Source organism: Mustela lutreola, chromosome 4, assembly GCF_030435805.1.
Source record: "Mustela lutreola isolate mMusLut2 chromosome 4, mMusLut2.pri, whole genome shotgun sequence".
Taxonomy (NCBI): domain Eukaryota; kingdom Metazoa; phylum Chordata; class Mammalia; order Carnivora; family Mustelidae; genus Mustela; species Mustela lutreola.
In genome coordinates this window covers 117,378,731-117,396,061 of record NC_081293.1, presented here as the reverse complement: position 1 = coordinate 117,396,061, position 17,331 = coordinate 117,378,731, and the positions used below count along the sequence as shown (strand labels likewise).

At 35.8% G+C, this 17,331-nt stretch overlaps 1 protein-coding gene across 5 annotated transcripts in view; it reads right to left on the bottom strand.

Annotated features, from left to right (window-relative positions):
- The window catches only part of PHTF2 (putative homeodomain transcription factor 2), a 120,193-nt gene that overhangs the window by 47,797 nt on the left and 55,065 nt on the right, over positions 1-17,331 (bottom strand). For 3 of the 5 annotated variants that reach the window (XM_059170940.1, XM_059170936.1, XM_059170935.1), the window contains exons 3-5: positions 7,857-7,913; positions 1,330-1,399; positions 587-745 (exon numbers count right to left, since the gene is read on the bottom strand). In XM_059170940.1, the coding sequence (XP_059026923.1) occupies positions 587-745; positions 1,330-1,399; positions 7,857-7,913 (286 nt within the window). Of the gene's footprint in view, positions 1-586; positions 746-1,329; positions 1,400-7,856; positions 7,914-17,331 lie in introns of those variants that run through there. The other 2 variants (XM_059170937.1, XM_059170938.1) reach the window with 2 other exon arrangements.

Here is a 17,331-nt window from a genome sequence, read left to right as displayed (position 1 = left end):
GACTTGAATATAGACTCTCCTGCACCTGCAGACTGTGTGACTTTGAACCCTCAGGTCCTTCAGATCCCTTTCTGTCAGGTGGAACACCAGAACCTGTACTTCCCTGCATGGTGGTTGTGAGAATTAAACGAGAATCTGAAGAGCACTCAGAAAATGGGGTACAGATTCTCCGTATGGAATGAGGATAGTCTCAGAAGACAATGGTTAAAAGAAATAAGAAACCATGGCTGAGACAGGAAAAATGAACTCATACAGCTTGTATAAAAAAGACTGGTGGTAGGTATATGTGGTATGTATGTGTATTTGAAGAGACTTTCTAATGGTTAAATACCTCTCAATCTGTATTTTTCTTTAGCCATCCACAGATTCTAATTTTCATTAAATTATATTGGAAAATAACTGCTTTGTTTTTTCAAACATTTTTAATACCAAACCAGCTATATTTTATTAAATGAAATATCACAATCAATGTGTATCTTCACACTTAGTATAATTAGTACGTGTTTTTTAAAAAAGCCTTAGTAACTCTAAATACATAACACCCTGAAAGTTAAAAGCAAAATGAATTTCTATCACTTAATTATACCTTGCAAAAGATAAAGGACAAGAAGCCAGAAAAAGATGACTTTTGATGTTACTTGTAACCACCACCGGAAGAAAAAGGGGAAAAACACAACTCGAACAATTCCCTTTCTAGTCAGAGAAGTCCAAGGACTTTCAGGTTTTGCCTTTGCAAATGCAGACCCTGGAAAAAGTAAAATAAAATGACATAGTACATTTATCATTCTTTAATTTCCTTTGAGAAAAAATTTCAATATCTGAAGAAAAACTATGTCTAATTTTATTTTGCATTACACTATGAGAAATGCCCAATTTTGGGTATTAGACACATTTAAAAACATTCTTCATGCTATCATATTAACTCAGGTACTCTGAAAAAAAAAAACAATTTTTAACTGAAATAACAGAATTTCTCCCACATATTTTATAAATATAAGACAATGTTCAAATGTCAGTTTCAATTAGGAATTAAAAGTTACTTTAAAAAAAAAAGTTACTTTCATTTTTATAACCAAGCCATATAGCTTGCTAGGCAAACACAAGCTGGTTTTCTTTTCTTTTTATTATTTCTTAGACCGATCTTTAGTGGGAGTAAAGACTAGTCAATGGTACTTAAATACCTCCATTATCCCTTTCTTGTACAAGTCCTGCCTTCACTTACACTCACATTGCTTTTATTCCTACAAACATATATCTAACCCACTTTGAATTCTCTTCCTTCAAGGTCAATTTCTAATTGCATTAAGCTTTAATTTATTCAAGACTCACCTCTTACAAGATCAACATCTATGAGGTCTGGTTTCACATGTGCTGTTTTCTTTGGTTTATTCCTTAAACCCTACAATATATTAAAGTAGAACTGGTAAGAGAGTAGATCTTAGAAGTCCTTATCACAAGAAAAAAAAAATCTTTGTAACTGGGTATGGGGATGGATGTTCACTACTTATTGTGGTATCATTTCTCAATACGTACATATCTCAACATATATAAATATCAAATATGGAATCATGCTGAATACCTAAAAGTAATATTATCTCATATGTCAATTATACCTCAATAAAAAAATAGTATTGGAATTCAATAGATGTATTTTAAAATCCAGGCTAATAAAAAATAATCAAATTCTAAAGATTTCAACTAAAAAAAACTTTAAGGAATATACTGGAGAAAAATATAAAACACGACATCTTTGTTACAACTGGAACATAAGTATAGTATTTTAATACATTTTATTATTTCCCAAAAGGATCAATTTAGGGATGTGTGGACAGGGGAGGGCTGTTTATTACTGAAAGCAAAATTCTAGAACGACTATCACTACAACCCAATCTGGATGTGCAGTCTGAGACGGTCCATGAGACTGTGTGAGCCCAGGTTTGCACAGGAGAGTATGTTGAGGCTGGCTGGGGGAGCAGGGGCCCTGAGAGGCCCTCAGGGGTGATGCTGGGGATGCTGCTGCAGGAAGCAGTAGCTCACAAAGCTGGGGACAGACAGGGATGCAGACTTCTCAGCTGATGCCAACACGTGGGGGTGGTATTAGCTGAGACCCAGAGAGGATGATGCATACCTCAGGATCGCCACTATGTTCACATGCCAACCACTAAGGAGACCACGATACCACCTAGTCACCTTAGAACTTAGACGCCATGCCCAGGCGAAGGAGGAAGTGAAAGCGGAAGTCACAAATTTAATTAGTTTAAACTCGGAATTATTGAACACTAAGGTTAAGTTTCTGCCACCAGTGTACAGAATGGGAATAAGGGTAGAGATCAAAATCATCGAACACACACACATACACACACACACACACACACACACAACTTAAAAGTAGGATGTTAAGAATTGGAAGGGCTTAGGCTAAATTCCCCAAGAAGCCAAGTGCTGAGATATGAGACACGGTGTTTAGATGATTTGTTTACTATTCCTTCAATTAATCAAGTAACTGAGCAGTAAATTCTATTTGGTCCTGATCCAAAAAACGATGACCCCTAAGGTAAAAATTTAGTTAAGTACTGTTTGCATCCAAAACAAAGAAGAGGAGACTACTTGAGCTCAGAATTAACTGAGATGTTTAAACCAAATGCACCCTGAAATCAAGAAGCAATGAACTGTTGAACCCTTTCAAATAGTCTGTCCATGTGAAGTTGGAAACTACTCAAGAGGTACAAAAACAAGAGAAAAAAAGAGGATAGAAGACATAGTCATGGTAGTTTTATATATAGTCGGTCCTCATATTCATAGATTCTTTATTTGCAAATTTATTTTATTCCCAAATCAATATTTGCTGCACTTTTGCAGTCATTTGCAGATATGCACGAAGTTAAGAGTGGCAAAAAATTTGAGTCACCCAATGTGCACACTCCCAGCTGCAGTCAAACAAGGCAACAATCTGCCTTCTTATTTCAGCTCTCATGCTGAAAATAAATATCCTTTTCACAGTCAATTTCATGCTGGGTTTTGCTTTTTTTGTACTTCTTGTTGGTAATTTTGTTGTTTAAAAATGGACCTCAAGCACAGTACTGAAGTGCGGTCTAGTGGTCTAGTGTTCCTACGTGTAAAGAAGGCTGTGATGTGCCTCACTGAGAAGATGTGTGCTAGATGAGCTATGTTTGGGCTTGAGTTACAGTGTCATTGGCCATGAGTTCAGTTGTTAATGTAGCAACAACATCTATTAAATACGGTGTCTTTCAACAGAAACATACATAAAACAAGGATATGTACTGATCACTTGATAAAGTGTGACTAGAGGTGGAGAAATGGTCAGTATCTGCTAATTCAGTGTTCATGCTGACTTTATAGAACATAACTCCTGTGAATTAAAGAGACCTGACTGCATCTGTACTTTATTTCCTATTTTAATTCATGATAGAGTGGCTCGCAAACTATGAATCATCCCCAGTATTTTGCAAACTGGAAAAGCAATTCTAATAATACATATGTGTAAAAACAAAATTTCATTAATAGAGAGCTATTTAAATTTGGTATGAAATTTGAGATTTAACCTTTATTACTGCCAACATTTTTAACAGCACTACATATTTTGATTTATTTCTTTTATACATTATTTTTTCACATAATTTGAAAATAATCTTATTGCCAATGTTTTATGACAAATCTGAAGCTTAATTTACTGCTGTATACCTAAAATTTTTATCAGGTTGTTTCAAGAACTTAAAGTTCTTATGAGAGGAACAGTAAATTAAATTGATTTATGCAATTGTGTTGTTTTTCAACATGTTCATTCTTCTTGACCTCTTTCATATGTGGTTCATTTCCTATTTAATATTTTATTAAAACTTTAGTTTGAGCTACATTGTAGAGTCACAGCACAACTGCTGGTTTTATTTATTTATTTATTTATTTTGAGAAAGTATGTGCACATGAACAGGGGAAGGAGGAGGTAGAAGGAGAGGGAGAGCGCGAATCTTAAACAGGCTCCATGCCCAGCAGAGACTGACATAGGGCTCGATCTCACAATCTTAAGATCATGACCTGAGCCAAAAATCAAGAGTCAGACACTTAACTATTTATTATATTTTTTTCTAATTGCCAGCTTTGATAAAACTCACCTTCACGGTAACATATCAGAATATTTAGAGAGTTTAAAATAAGAAAAGCAAAGAAAAACTTCACTGATATATCATCTAACATTAATGATTTTAAACACAAAAGATATTAGCACCCATATGTAAGCATTCATAAGATCTGATTTTAACTATGTAGATATTTTAAGCTGGAAAATTTTAAGCTGGTTTAGAATACACTATATTCATCCAAAATGGCATAGCTTTCAGGACCATCATTACTGACCATCAAAAAGTTTACATGAACAAACAAAAAATGAAAGCAAAGTTCAAAAGAAAAGATCTTAGCAACTACTGACTTAACTAGAAAGTAGAAACAATCAGGCACTATAAATATAATTAATCTCCAAGAAATCCAAGTAATATATTCTTTATTGAATATACACTTAAACTCTTAGAGTACATTCCTAAGGCACAATAACACAAGTTGTATGAAATTGTGAATTCTTTAAAATCTGTAAGTACACAGATAGTGTTGAGTCAAAAAACTTATAACAGCTGTTTAAATTTAGAAAGTACTTCTGTTCAACGATGCAGACGTCCCATGGATGGAACTATTATAATACTGCGATTCCACCAAAGGACATAACCATCAGTTTCACTTTCCATAAATCCTATTTAGCTTCCCCATCCTGTTTTTCCTCTATAATGATTTTAAATAGCATGTTTCTTTTTTTTTTTTTTTTTTTTAAAGATTTTATTTATTTACTTGAGAGAGAGACAGTGAGAGAGAGCATGAACGAGGAGAAGGTCAGAGAGAGAAGCAGACTCCCCATGGAGCTGGGAGCCCGATGCGGGACTCGATCCCGGGACTCCAGGATCATGACCTGAGCCGAAGGCAGTCGTCCAACCAACTGAGCCACCCAGGCGTCCCTAGCATGTTTCTTTTTTATTGAAGATTTATAACTCTAGTAAGTACTAAAACTAAGAGAAATTCCATTTACTTTTAAATTTGGGTCAAGGTAAACAGAAAATGGAAGTTTTGGGTTACAATTTCTTTTTTTTTTTTTTTTTTTTTTTTTTTTTTTTTTTTTTTTTAAAGATTTTATTTATTTATTTGACAGAGAGAAATCACAAGTAGGCAGAGAGGCAGGCAGAGAGAGAGAGAGAGGAGGAAGCAGGCTCTCTGCTGAGCAGAGAGCCCGATGCGGGACTCGATCCAAGGACCCTGAGATCATGACCTGAGCCGAAGGCAGCGGCTTAACCCACTGAGCCACCCAGGCGCCCAAGGGTTACAATTTCTAAAATGTTTAAGAAAAAAAATAATTTGCAACTTAGAAAAAACTTTAGCAATATCAACTAAGGTCTTCAATTTTAAAAAATAGACATTTCCAAGTAATATATTCTCATGGCTTTCTTTGGTTTCTTTAGTTGCTGCTCACTGCTGTGACAGTAAGAGAGGACAGTAAGAGAGAGGACAAACGCATTCTGTATAGTGTTTTCTAAGGATGAGGTACAGTGTTTTGGGTTTCTTTTTAAATCAAATATTAATATTAACAGACCACAGTTGTATCTTTACCTTCCTTAGAATAAATGCAAAATTATTTTACACTATAAAAAGTTTGACTCCACAAGGGAATGTTTCAGGCTTATCAACAAAGTGACCCCTTTATTTAATCCAAAATAATAAGAGTAAGCTTTAATACTGCTTTTACTTCTTCACTTACTATTATAAAACGCTATCTTTAAAGGGAGACATACTTCAGAAAAAAAATTACAGATCTTCGCCTTCTCCAAGTTCACCCTGTCAGTGCATCAAGGAACGGCTAACATAATCCTGTTACTCTAACTTCTGTTTAGGCATTAAAATAGTTCTAAAAGTGAGGAATGTAGTATTTTCTGATGAGCGGCTTAAACGGTTTCAAGGCCTCTTATAAACCTGCATGTTGCTCTTCGCTTGCTTGAGTATCCTCCCTCTGCACGATATTCTTGCCAGACTACTGTCTCATGGATCTCTTACCTCCTTCCCTTTTATCTCTTCCTTTACCTATTCATTAAATGTTGTTTCCCAGTGTTCTGTTCTCAGCCTTTTCCTGTCATCAGCCAGTGTAAATTGCACTCCTACAGTTGTATTGATATAATGTGTTATAAATAAATGTGTATAATACACATATACATACTGATAGACACCCACTTTCACACCGAGGACTCCCAAATCTCCCTCCCAAATACCACCTGAGTATTTCTAAAGCACAATTTACAAATCTGCTCCTCTTCTAGTATTTCTCACCACACCTGAGTGAAGTTTCTAAAACACAAATTTAATCAGGTAACTTTTTCTGTTTAAAATCCTTCAATGTAACCCTCATCATTTTCCAGATTATGTTCAGACTCTCCCAGGTGAGTCAGTTGAGCCCCTGCACAATCTGACTCCCATTTTCCTTTCTAGATTCATGCCCAACCACCCCAATCTCCTTCCTCCATCCAACCTATTACCAGTCAAGCTCCTTGAGGATTCCTCAGTCAGTCCTATTCCTTCTTTCCTGCACGTTTATTTTCATATGCTCTTCATTTTGTCTGGAATGTTTTCCTCATTCTCCCCAATGTTTGTCAAACTCAGCTGATGAGTCACTTCCTCTGAAAATCTTTCCTAACCTCCCCAGGGCTGCTTCCCCCAGCACTCCCCAAAAGAGACCTAAGCTGAATCAATCTCATTTGTAATTATGAATCTCATCTACACAATTATAATCCATTCCATCTTTCCCATGATTTAATCCTGTATTTAACACATAGCAGGTACTTACAGTAACTTATATTCTTCCTGAAAATAGTTTAAAGATTAAAACTGACCAATGGCAAAGAATCTTGCTCTTTATTATAGATGACTAAGTTGTTTAAATACTGAGATTTTTTTTTTTTGACAGATTTTTAAGAAACTATAGACACAGGTTTCCAATCTAACATAAACCTTGTCATATAAAATAGAAAATGTCAAGCCACTGAAGTAACATTCTCTGGGCTCAGATTAAATTTAGCTCGTGCAGGAACACACAGATTAGTATTATCTATGTAAATGAAAAATATAACTCTTATTATCAAAAAGGAGCAATTGCTAAGAAACAGAACAAGTTTAGTGAAAAAATAGTTTTCATGCTAGAAAGGTAGCCTATGAGAATGTCTTATCAGCATAAGTGATTACATGTTTAAGAAGAAACCACCTACTACAAAAACATTTCTATTAATGCTTTACGTTCTTAAGTTCTTTTTAAAAATGACCAACTCTTCAGCGGCTCTACTTGCGTCCAAGTCATTTTGTTAGTAGCACCAAAAGCAGATCTCAATGAAGCAGAGCAGCATTTGACAGGACCACTCAGGCGGGAAAAGTCCTGAAACACTTACCAGTTTAATAAACTGTACAGAGCAATGACAGCATCAAAGGGGAGGAAAAGCAAACTAGAAGTATAAGGTGACAAGTGAAAGGGGAAGAGAGCTGATAAAAAATAATCATTAGAAAATAATTTTAAAAAGAACAGAGGATGCTAAAAAGCAATAAACAAAACAAAACAAAACAAAAAAACAAACAAAAAAACCCATCAGAGGTAAAGACACATGACTCCACCAGTGTAAGAGTTTGCCTCTGTATTTAAAAGTTTGGATAGAATAAGTAATATTTATACCTTAAAAGTGTATGGGAAGATAAGACAAAATGTGGTTAACAATCAATTTATAGAACTATGTTTCAGAATATATGAAATGAAATATACTTGTTACCTTGATTTCTCTTTGCTCGACAGATTTTTCCCATATCTGTTGATCATATGCTCCAATCTATGTAAATAAATAAAATACAATATTGCATTAAATGATCATCGTTGGTACCTGTCCAATAGCTACAACTCTGCTTGCATTATAAGCAACTCTGCATTCATTCAGCACCAAATACGTTCAGCTTTATCTCAGACTTCTGGGATCAATATTGTATTGCAGTAGTTTTCAAAAGTACAGTTTCAGGACCAGCAGTTTTAGCATCACGTGGGAACTTGCTGAAAATGCCAACACTCTGGCCTCACCCCAAAGCTGCTCAGTCATATGGCTGTGGCCCCAACTATCTGCGTTTTAAAAATTCCTCTAGATGATTCTGATACACTACTAAAGTTTGAGAACCACTGCCCTAAGGGAATCCTTTATTTAAAATAAACATAGCTCAGGTACCTCCAAGAAAAAACTACCAATAATAAATCCTATGGAGCTATTTTTTTTTTTTAATTTATTTATTTGACAGACAGACATCACAAGCAGGCAGAGAGGCAGGCAGAGAGAGAGAAGAGAAAGCAGACTCCCCGCTGAGCAGAGAGCCCAATGCGGGGCTCGATCCCAGGACCCTGAGATCACAACCAGAGCCGAAGGCAGAGGCTTCAACCCACTGAGCCACCCAGGCGCCCCCTATGGAGTTATTTTTAAAGAAAATACAAATGGGGGCACCTGGGTGGCTCAGTTGGTTAAGCGACTGCCTTCAGCTCAGGTCATGATTCTGGAGTCCCGGGATCAAGTCCCACATTGGGCTCCCTGCTTGGCAGGGAGTCTGCTTCTCCCTCTGACCTCTTCCCTCTCATGCTCTCTTTCTCTCTCATTCTCTCTCTCTCTCAAATAAATTTCAAAAACTTTAAAAAAAGAAAATACAAATGTTTTAGGGAATTAAAAATTCATAAGCATATAGATCAAAATTACCACTTGGCTTACAGTTTAAGCTAGAAAATAAAGTCTTGCAAGTGACTGAAGACGCAGGGTAAATACTGAGAAGTAGAATTCCTTTTAGCTTCTATGCCCATCACTCTCAGATGCTGTAAAGTTCTCGAACTACACGTTCACCTGGGCAGGATGAACAAACCATTCTTACTGTCTGTCTCTAAGTTCTTTGCTGTTAACACAGATTGTCCCCAGTGTCCAACGGGACACGGAAGTGGGTCATTAGCTTATAGTTTTAACTGAGGATTTTCACTTTTAGCATTAATTGAAAACTAGAATTCTGAGAAATTAAAATTACTTCAGTTAATTACTAGATGAGACAGATAGAGACCAGATTCAGGCAGAGGTATTATAAGGATATTCAGGAAAGAGTATTTTCTGACTCATGACATCATTCTACCCAGAAGAATTTTTATCTATAACACTCTTTAAAATCTTGTTTCAAGAAATGAGAAATTGAGAATCCAAGCTGGTTTAAAGACAGACATCAAGGGGGTAGAATAAAATGATTACATGACTCCATAAGTGCCTTTCATTTTGATTATTCGCTCTTACATATCATCTTATTCATACTAACTTCTCCGGTCCTTTAAATCCTTTTCTTTTTCATCAACTACCTGTGACTCCTTTCTTATTTTTAAAAATCACTTTGTGATATACTATGCCCTGCAAATTAAAATCTTAGAACACCTAGACCAAGCCGCATGGACTGAACAACTCACGTACATGTAACAAAAATTGCCAGGAGTCTCTCTCTCTAAAGCAGGACAGATTAGCAATAACCAACTGATTGGACTTAATGGCAGAGCTGACCTGCAGTAACTAGTTGTCTTTTACCCTCCTAAATTTTAAATTCAATCAATCATCTTCTTTAAAAATCAAAAAAGATAAATATGGGAACACAGATTCTACAGGAGCAATTCTCCTCTAACTTGATAATTCAGAATGACTGAGTTTAATTCAATCAAAACTTATTTTTAAAATGTGCAACGATTTCAATGGCACTGTATGCTTTTTAGTGAAACAATAACCCAAACTAATAAAGAACAGGTACTGATATGTTTTAATGATTATTCTGGCAGTATTTTGTTTTCACATACAAAAGAATGCACTAAATTCTCTTTAAAAAGAATTCTATTTTTATGTCACGATGACAAGAATATGGACATGGAAATTTATGTCCCACAATTTTAAAATAAGGGAAAACAAAATAATGCATATGCAAAAGACCAAATCAGAAGTGCATGTCAGTCCTTGGACAACAAAATAATGCATATGCAAAAGACCAAATCAGAAGTGCATGTCAGGGGTGCCTGGGTGGCTCAGTGGGTTAAGCCGCTGCCTTCGGCTCAGGTCATGATCTCAGGGTCCTGGGATCGAGTCCCGCATCGGGTTCTCTGCTCAGCAGGGAGCCTGCTTCCCTCTCTCTCTCTCTGCCTGCCTCTCTGCCTGTCTACTTGTGATCTCTCTCTGTGAAATAAATAAATAAAATCTTTAAAAAAAAAAAAAAAAAAAAAAAAAAAAAAAGAAGTGCATGTCAGTCCTTGGACTACATAGGTATGATGCAATCCCAGCATGGTACTCAATAGCTCCAGACTTAAAAAGGCTCAGAAAGTCTAATAAATCCTGTGGGGAAGAGGTGGCTAAAAGTGGAAAAGCTTTTTGAAGGCTGAGGTACTTGTAAATAGCAATACTTGTAAATAATACTTGTAAATAACTCTAAAAAAGGGCAGTGGTGGTGAGGTACAATCTTATAAAAAGGATAAAGATGGCTTATTTTACTGGAGTTCATTTTTCCCCCCAAAGATTTGATGGGTTAGAGGAAGAACAGCTTTCACTGTAATAGAATGTGGGATCTTAACCCCCCCCCTTTTTTAAAACTAGATAAATGTCACTTTCAATTACAAGCAGTTAAATGTCTTTCCAGGGGAGACATCAGTTTTCCTTTGCAGAGGACATATTTTGTTTTAAAAACACTACCAGATAGACCTTTCAGTTATATGAGCAAATAGACCACTTTCTTGAAAAACAGTGTGAGGGTGCCATGAACCTAAATACGGGTATTTTACCTGGTCATGGCTCTGCTTAATAATGCACATGCCATTAACAAATTAGCCTTAAGTATAAATTCAGACTGAATTGTGTCTGAAAATTATCTGTTTCTTGGGATGTGTGTGTGGCACATCAAAGGTCTCCTGAAATCAGGGTGGTGGCAGGATGCCAGAAGGGGACAGGGAAGGAATTCTAAAGACCCCTTCTGATCTAAAGCCTCATTTAATTGCACAATGAAATCTGTCAAGATAGATCAGAACACCTGCAGCTGAGGTCAAGCTATTCTCCTGTAAGAAACAATCTTCTGGTTAGTCGACACAGAGGAAGAAAAGAAGTGAAACTTTAAGAACCATCTGCTCAAGACTTAGGGTCAGGGATGAAGGATAACTTGCAAAGCTGTGCTAACAAAATTAAAAGCAAATAACTCAACAAATGTTCTAAAGGTTCTGGTTCTATTCAACCTCTGACACAGACACTTGGCAGATCTGACTAAATCATCTAAACTTGAAACTGTTTCTTTTCTTTTCTTTTTTTATTTCTTCTACATAAAATTAAATCACAAAGCTGAGTTCAATTATAGTTCTCTGCAAAATCTCAGGACAAAAAATTTCCTTATTTTTTAAATGCCATACAAAAGAGTAAAGGAATCTCAGCAGTAACATTTGCCTAGGAGAACAGAAACTTTAATCAGATAATACATTCTTCAACTAGGAAAAGAATATTATGTAATATGTTGACTACTTCCATAATTCCGCTACTCCTAATGATTCTCCCCTGCCCCTAACAATGCCTCCACTATTTGGGTGTCTAGAACAGTGCCCAACATTCTATGGAGACAAAAGGACATACAGGATATATGTATAAATAATGCTTTTTTAGTAGACAGACCTACAAATACCAAGGCAAATAGTGTATGAGTAGTACAATGGTTTTCCAACCCATTCTTCATAACCGATATCTGCTTCAAGGAGGGAAAAACATTGCTTCTCTCTTATTAGGAGAGAAGACTCTGAAATCCTGATTTACATTTGATGTGCAGGCAACAGCTTGGTACATATTAAGAAAGTTCATTCTCTGGTGCCTGGCTATGGTAAGCAATCTTATTAGCACTTTGGTTCTTAATCCCACAGATGCCATGGACACTTTAAGCCTCTTAAGCCTCAGTGTCCTCTTACCCCAACTAGAGCTGACCTTTTTTTTTTTTTTTTTTTTTTTTAAACCTGGTCCTAGACCCAACACTTTGCCCTCTAGAAATTACTCCTGCATCTTCAACAGCATGTCTGACAATCCTATATTGATCTCTTAGAATACTTCCCATAATGACAGAAAGGACAATTCTAAATTTCCTTCCCACAGGTTTTAATTCCCAAGTACTATGAGCATTACCTCTTCTGGCAGAACATCTAGCCAACTACTTCAACTACTAAGATTGAAGCTATAAGATGCAAATATCTTTATTTGCTATCTTCTCCATCTCTAGTATCTGTTTTCTCATCAATTATTTATAGTATTTTCTTTCCTCCTATTTTTACAAATGAACTTTGCACCTTTACAGAAGTTAAGGCTGATTAAAAACAAACTGAATAAATAAATAAATAATTGAGGGAAAAGCATCCTGAAAGTGGTAAAAAAAATTTTTTTAAGGAAAAAATGAGAATTAAGATATTATAGTAATAGCAAGTGAACTGAAATTCAATTAAATGAATGCTATAGATATTTTCTGACCTGAAGACTATCATAAAAGGAAAATGTATATTGTATAAATCTGAAATTAATGTAGCTAATATTACATTAAATATAAATGTATGGGAGGAGGCATGAGGGAGTAGAAGATTGGTAAATGGAGAAAAGCCTGTCTTTGTTCAGGATTCTACCAGAATCAGGCTTCCAAGAAAAAACAATTTTGTGATGAATATGATGGTATCAAGAGTACAAATGTTAAAACCTAGACAATTAGATGGTGAAATGGGAAACACATATCACTATGGAATTCTAGAAAAGAAACAATTTGAAAAACAATTTGAAAAGCTACTCTTAGGTGATCTGATTACCTCTTAGGTCATCACATTCAGAACAGCAGTGGCTCAAATATCAAGAGGCTAAAGAGAAGGTGTCTTGCTTCAAAAAGGTAGTTACCAATAGTTTAATTAGATTAAGTGCTTAGATAAAAGATTTAGAGTTCACAAATAAATATGAGCAGGGCAAATGGAGGCCCAGATTTGGACACATATTTTAAGCACCTCATTTCCTCAGCAAATGAACAGATAGACCATAATACTATATATCAAAATCGTAATTTTTCCTACTTCAATCAGGCTCAGTTTCTTTTTTTGGAACCTCATTTCAGAAACAATGAAAAGCAAGCTATTCTCACAAAATCAAATTTATTTTTATTGTTTTTTAAAGATTTTATTTATTTATTTTACAGAGAGAGAGAGAGAGAGATCACAAGTAGGCAGAGAGACAGGCAGAGAGAGAGAAAGAGGAGGAAGCAGGCTTCCTACTAAGCAGAGAGCCCAATGTGGGGCTCGATCCCAGGACCCCAGGATCATGACCTGAGCCAAAGGCAGAGGCTTCAACCCACTGAGCCACCCAGGTGCCCCTATTTTATTTTTTTTAAAGATTTTTTTTATTTATTTGACAGAGATCACAAGCAGGCAGAGAGAGATAGAGAAGCAGGCTCCCCGCTGAGCAGAGAGCACGATGTGGAATTCGATCCCAGAACCCTGGGATTATGACCTGAGCTGAAGGCAGAGGCTTTAACCCACTAAGCTACCCAGGCACCCACAAACATCAAATTTAATTCAAAATGTAAACACAGAGTTCAAATCCCTTCCTAGCTTGGCCCACTCAATAAACATCAGAGGCCAATCGTATACCAAGACAAATGCAGTCCACCTTTCGTCGCAAGAGTGTATGTTAAAAAGAATGACAAGGATACAAAAGCTCAAGAATTTCTTGAGACAACTTCATCCAAATAAATAAATAAATAAGAAGAGAGAGAGAGAGAGATGCCCATGACCTTGCTGATTTTTCCCATCTCTAAAGTGACAGTAAATACATTCTATTTTTTCTATGACTATTTTTTTGTACATCTATCATCAACTACAAGACCCTTATAGGTAAATGTCATATTGCTTTTACACTTAGGACAAGTCTCATATTTTAATAGTGATTTAATAGCTATACAACTAAAGATAATTTTTAACCTTGAGTCCTTTTTTTTTTCTTTTTATAAAAATAGAAGTTATCAATCAGAAAATACCCTTTGTTATATTTGGAGTGTTGGGTTTTAATCTTTTGTTCCCTCATTGCCTTAGTTGATCAGCCTTTAAATGTTTGCTGACAAGAGTAGAAAAGACCAAACCACGCGAGAGAAGTGGATTTTCACCCTGCCTCTATCATGACCAGTCTTAGGGTCTTGGCAAGATTCTTGACCTCTGAGCATCTGTAAAACGGGGACAACAAAACATATTTCATAAAACTAGAATGTAAAAAGGGTGATGTCTGATACATAGTTGGTGCTCTTTAAATATTAGCTCTTTCCCTTCTTGGTAAGTCAGTCCCTATAAGCCTTAATACCGCATTTTTTAAAAAAGATTTTTATTTATTTATTTGAAAGAGAGAGAGAGCATGAGAGGGGAGAAGGTCAGAGGGAGAAGCAGACTCCCCATGGAGATGGGAACCCAATGCAGGACTCAATCCCAGGACTCTGGGATCATGATGTGAGCCAAAGGCAGTCGCTTAACCAACTGAGCCACCCAGGTGCCCTTAATACCTCATTTTTAAGTTGATAAGGTTGACCTATACTTAAATTAATTTTATAACAATATTCACTAATGATGATTTGGATGGCCACAATTTTGAAGGTATGAGTATGGGGACAGAAAAGACTCATTACTACTATGAAAAAAAGAACAAACCAATAATAGGCAGCTAGAAATGCCTGAGCAAAAGATGCAAAGAAGAAAACAAAAATAACGTGTGTGGAGATAAATGTAATTTTCTTAACTAAAACCAATGTTATACTTTATTTTAAAGAACTGTTCACAGTTTATAAATGAAAACAGGGCTGTCAGCACCCAAAACCTAATGTGCCCAGACACCTAAATTATGTAAGTTTCATTTCAACAAGTTTGATAAAAAAGAGAAATTGAAGTGTTGAACAATATAATAAAATTCAAGTTACTGAACAAAACAGTGACTCTGAGAAGAAGATATCCAATGAAAGAAAACTTTTATCTATAATCCCCCAAATTATGTTGCCACAGCAGATATTTTGAAATCAGATCTAGTACCTCCATTCACATCACTAAAACATACTAAAGAAACTATTAGGGTTACTCTGAACTATTAGAATTATTGATTAGCTTTGAGATAAATCCCTCCTAGCATTAGTAGAAACTAATTCTTCAGACTTTTTTTTTTTTTAAGTTTTAATTCCAAAGTATAGCCCTCACAGTTTATCAAATAGGTTTTCACTATTCTTTGTTCATAACTACTGCCTTACAAACAGATTTCTCTATTGAATGCCTGGCATATAACTCTGCAACTGCTTATAAGGCAGTCCTTATAACTGCTCCTGAAGAGCCCTGTTTCTAACCTACTATCCTGAAAGCAATTCCCCTTAATTTTCCATTTATATGGTCTCCTATTCTATTCTCTTGTTTCTTCACAATGTCCTATTTTAATCAAAATACTGCCCAATGTTTGTGATTGCCCATCATGTGCATGCACACGTACCCATACCTATCGAAGTCTGACACTCAGGTGACTTTAATGATGAGGAACAAATGAGGAAGTTGAATCACTTAATTATATGATATGAACTATGAACAAGGATGATGTCAGACAAAAAGGTATGGTCTGAGGACATGGCAAGAGCTAGTAACTCTTTTGAATGTGTAACAACTACCGAATTGTTTTACCAAATCTTTAATTCTTCTGAATCATTCTTTCATTAGAACTCTAAAAAACATGAAAAGCCAAATCATAGAAGCCTTTTAATCTAACTATTAAAACGTTCTTCTACAATTCTAGTGTTATTTGGGGGGGGGTTGGTGAGGACACGGGTAAGTATTAAAAGTTAAGATATCTTAACTGAAGAAGTCTAAATCATGAAATAAATATGAATAATTATAAGCAAAGAGTTTCTTTGTAGCCTCTTTGCTTCAACCGTCCTTCATTTCTTCTATTAGTTTCTAGCAGAGTCATATAATCAAACGTGTTAACTACAGAAAAGAAAAGCTGCTGGAGTAAAAATATAAAACTTTTAAAAAGATTAAAATATTTGTTGGTGGGGGGAAGAATACAATTTTTCAAGAAAGAAAACATTTCTAGAATCCAATCAGTTTTAAAATATATATCTAGCTAGCCTCTGACATTCAGACAGAAACACTGAAGTCTGAAAACATATTATCATCTGCAGATATTAAATCTAGGTAATCAGCACAGATTCCATTAAGTATAAGTAATAATAGTTAAAAGCCACTTAAAAATCTGCCCACATATTCTATCAATTTATGCATTATCTAGAAACACACCCTTTCCTGCACTAACCCTAAGAAGTGCATCACAGGCCACATACATATAATCAAATCATGATTCATGACCAAGTTCCTATTGCCTAGGGAGAACCAGTTAATGATAGAGTAAAACACTGACTCAAGTTTGGAAAAATGCCTTGAAGAGTATTCTTTAATTCAACAAAAAGAAATGATTATGATAGACTCTGCCTCTAAGAAGTTACAGGCCAAAGAAAAATATTCAGAGATTTAGTTATAATCCAAAGCGGAATCAAGTAAGCACTACTGTATTATACGTAAGTGAAAGATGGTCTGAAAAATAGCAGTATTTGTGAAGCAAAAGATACAAGATTGGGAAACTTACTGAATATGCCACCATGGGAAAAAGACATAGATGACAATTTCTAGCTTAAGTACCTAGGACGGCAGTAGTATCATTAAACATGACAAAGAATAAAAACAGATTTGAGGGGCGCCTGGGTGGCTCAGTGGGTTAGGCCTCTGCCTTCAGCTCAGGTCATGATCTCAGGGGTCCTGGGATCGAGCCTCGCATTGGACTCTCTGCTCAGCGGGGAGCCTGCTTCCCCCCCCCCCCCCCCCGCGCTCTCTCTCTTTGCCTGCCTCTCTGCCTGCTAGTGATCTCTGTCAAATAAATAAATAAAATCTTAAAAAAAAAAAAAAACAACAGATTTGGAAAAAAAAAAAAAAGACTGCTGGAGCTCTAAGCCAGCTAGGAATCAGGGCTAGAGTCAGAGAGTAGGGAAGGTATGAAAACTGGAACTTAGAGGAGCAAAAACTAGGTGTTTGGACAATTTGTGGTTAATGATAATCCAGGGAAGTAGAACTGCTTCAGGAGATCAAGAACATCATTTTTTTTTTTTTTTTAAAGATTTTATTTATTTATTTGACAGAGAGAAATCACA